The sequence below is a fragment of the Cibotium barometz genome, chromosome 54 (genome assembly GCF_041138505.1).
Source record: "Cibotium barometz isolate CiBa-2024 chromosome 54, ASM4113850v1, whole genome shotgun sequence".
Taxonomy (NCBI): Eukaryota; Viridiplantae; Streptophyta; class Polypodiopsida; order Cyatheales; family Cibotiaceae; genus Cibotium; species Cibotium barometz.
The window spans coordinates 21,006,900-21,010,354 of record NC_141099.1 but is presented as its reverse complement, the minus strand read 5'-3'; the positions used below and the strand labels follow the sequence as shown (position 1 = coordinate 21,010,354).

Below are 3,455 nucleotides of genomic sequence, written 5' to 3'. Positions count from 1 at the left end.
CAACATAATGTTTCTTCTCCTCACACAAGTGGCCTTTTAAAATAGAGCAAAACTGACAATAATAACATTGATGAGGGTGTTGAGACAAGGGTGGAGCATTGAATAGGATTGATATTTTCTTCTAGATTTCTTAGTTGCGTCTTATTTATATGTCTATTTATTGGCTCCCAACTTTTTGACGTGTGACCATTTACTCTAAACGAGAAATTGTATAAGTGTAAATGATCATGCAAGTTATTGAATAATGACTGGTTGCTTACTAATGTTTCTTATCGTGTTAGCCTAGCTTTAAGGTTTTTAACTTCATGTTGCATTTTTATGTGAATTGTTATTTCCCCGAGTTCTCTTTTGAATATTAACAAGCCATAGCTACATTTAGTCAACAATTAATGTATCCTGTTTAGCCAAGCTATAGAGTGGTTTTTCATATTACAAGCCATAGCTTAATTTATCTTTTGAATATTACAAGCTGTAGCTACATTTAGTCGAGCATTTAGTCAATGATTAATTTATGATTATCACCCTATCAAGTTATACTGAGTGATTTTTCATATTGTAATTTGACGTCTATGTGATGATCAACTTATGTGTCACCTTAGAAAGTTTATATGTTATCAGAGCTTGGGCTACATAAGCCATCTCCATGCAGCCACCTTTGGCTAATCCTAGTGTCTAAACTAGCACTGTTTGGCATCTAGGTATACTCAACACAAAGTTTCTTCTCCTCATGTTTGGCATCTAGGTATACTCAACATAATGTTTCTTCTCCTCACGTAGGTGGCCTTTTAAAATAGAGCAACTGACAATAATAACATTGATGAGGGTGTTGAGACGAGGGTGGAGCATTGAATAGGATTGATATTTTCTTCTAGATTGCTTAGTTGCGTCTATTTATTGGCTCCCAACTTTTTGACGTGTGACCATTTACTCTAAATGAGAAATTGTATAAGTGTAAATGCTCATGCAAGTTATTGAATAAGGACTGGTTGTTTACTAATGTTTCTTATCGTGTTAGCCTAGCTTTAAGGTTTTTTACTTCATGTTGCATTTTTATGTTAATTGTTATTTCTCTGAGAACTCTCTTTTGAATATTAACAAGCTATAGCTACATTTAGTCAAAAATTATTGTATCCTATTTAGCCAAGCTATAGAGTGGTTTTTCATATTATAATTTGACGTCTATGTGATGATCAACTTACATTTCACCTTACAAAAGTTATACTTTCTTACATGTTTCAGAGCTTGGGCTACACAAGCCATCTCCATCTGGCCACCTTTGGCCAATCCTAATGTCTAACCTAGCATTGTTTGGCATCTACACAACGTTTCTTCTCCTCATGTAGGTGGCCTTATAAAATAGAGCAACCGACAGTAATAACATTGACGAGGGAGGAGCATTGAATAGGATTGATATTTTCTTGTCGATTGCTTAGTTGCATCTTATTAATATGTCTATTTATTGGCTCCCAACTTTATAAAGTGTGATCATGTACTCTAAATGAGAAATTGTATGAGGGTAAATGATCATGCAAGTTTTTGAATAATGATTGGTTGTTTACTAATGTTTCTTATCGCGTCAGGCTAGTTGTAAGTTTTTAAACTTCATGTTGCATTTTTATATGAGTTGTTATTTCTTTGAGTTCTCTTTTGAATATTAACAAGCCATAGGTACATTTCGTCAATGATTAATACATGATTATCACTGTGTTTAGCCAAGCTGTAGAGTGGTTTTTCATATTGTAATTTGACGTCTATGTGATGATCAACTTACTTTTCACCTTAAAATTTGGGAGTCACCCTACAGATTTGAGGGATGGCCGACCATGAATGCATGTAGATCATGCCCACCACCTTGCGTGAACTTGTACTAGTTGATGATGTAAGATGGGTGGGTTGAACACTTTTAATCACATTTGCTATGTGTGGGGTGAAATATTTTTTGAAGGGTTGAAAAAGCCAAAAAGCCTTATAAAGGTTTAATTATTTGAAGGATATTTTTCTCACCATATGCGTGGAGTGTGATGTGGGTGTTCCATGATTTAAATATAAATTTGTATAAATCAAAGGGTTTGGTTTTGTTCTTGTTGCCACGAGGCGTGATCAAATTCTGGGCCTGCGTAACTGTAGAGGCTTAAGGGTGGTGCGGACGGTGGTAGAAGCGTTGGCGCCGGCCGTGCTGGAGCGAAGCGCGCTGAGAAGTTCAACACACCTTGCAGGCGCCCGGATGGTCGTTTCACATTATAGCTGAGCAGTTGCCAATGGGTGTAGACAGGGCCGCCGTCGTTCAGGATGTCCGCCAGCGGGACGGTGACGGTGCCCACGACCCTGCTCGATTTGGGGTTGGGCAGGGACGAGCGGCTGCGCTGGCCGAAGAGTCGGATGACAAGAAAGGCACTCCTGAGGGTGGGGGCGCTCTTCACGGTGATTGTGAGGCCCGGATGGTGCTTGGGCCAGACGGGGTACAAGGTGCCGTCTTCGTCTGCGTCCTGGGCGTCTGCGCGAGGCAGGGCGGACGAGTGGGGAAGGTCGCGCGGGTCGATTTTGTGCAGGCCGTCGATACGCGTGCCTCCGCGTGTGAGCCAGGCGACGGCGTAGGGGTGCATAATCTTGCCTACTTTCAGGCGTCGGACGTCCTTGAGATCCTCGGCGGAGCTGATGCGCAGCTCCAGCATATTGGCTACGTCGTCCATACGGTGGTGTGCACGTGCGGCCGGTTGCGCACTTGCAAAAAGCAAGGAGAGTAGGATTAATCGACGGAGGAAAGCAGCGTTGCTTAATTACGTGAGCGTATTTGCTGATCTCTCTCTCTCTCTCTCGTGAAGCTGCGGTGCTCCTCTTCTTACATATTTGGGCGTTAGTACAGCTGCGCGGAAGGACAACAGACCTTTCCTCGTATTTTCTTTAGGAACAGACTTTGACTTTGACTTAGCGCACAGACCTTTCCTCGTATTTTCTTTAGGAACAGACTTTGACTTTGACTTCGTCAAGTCGTTCCGCGTGTCTCCTCTACGTGTCTTAGTTAATCAGCGTTCTAGCAAAAGTTGCAAATCCAGCGGGTGTGTCATCCGTCCGTCTTTAAAGGTTTCCAAAAGCAAACAGATTATCAACGTGCTTTTATTTTTATATTTTTTAATCAATAATAATATTAACTGAAAGCTGAGTACACAACTAAGCTGAGTACACAACTGTGCCAATTACATCCAAAGCTACATCAGGCTGCCCCACTACTTCTCAAATTTCACTTCATTTAGTAAATTATACAACAGAGTCCATCTATCATCCTCCAAAAGAAAATTGGATTGCTCGCAAGAGATCTGGTAACCCAACAAGATGCAAACCTCCATCATGGCCTCGGTAGGGGTTTGTTTCTCCAATATGTCCCCCTTTTTGGACCAAATTTTTACATGAGTATGTCTGGTCCCCAGGCTAAGCATAGAATTACCTGACACTGTTCA

General features: G+C 41.2%; 1 protein-coding gene across 1 annotated transcript; it reads right to left on the bottom strand.

Moving 5' to 3' along the window:
* Positions 1-1,693: 1,693 nt before the first annotated feature.
* On the bottom strand, positions 1,694-2,833 carry LOC147607941 (protein SRC2-like). Its single transcript, XM_086789986.1, has one exon. The coding sequence runs from the start codon at positions 2,688-2,690 to the stop codon at positions 2,061-2,063; it is 630 nt and encodes a 209-aa protein (XP_086646112.1). The 5' UTR covers positions 2,691-2,833; the 3' UTR covers positions 1,694-2,060.
* Positions 2,834-3,455: the final 622 nt, after the last annotated feature.

Coding starts and splice junctions, on each gene's coding strand:
- LOC147607941 (XM_086789986.1), bottom strand. CDS start 2,690: ATGGACGACGTAGCCAATATGCTGGAGCTGCGCATCAGCTCCGCCGAG.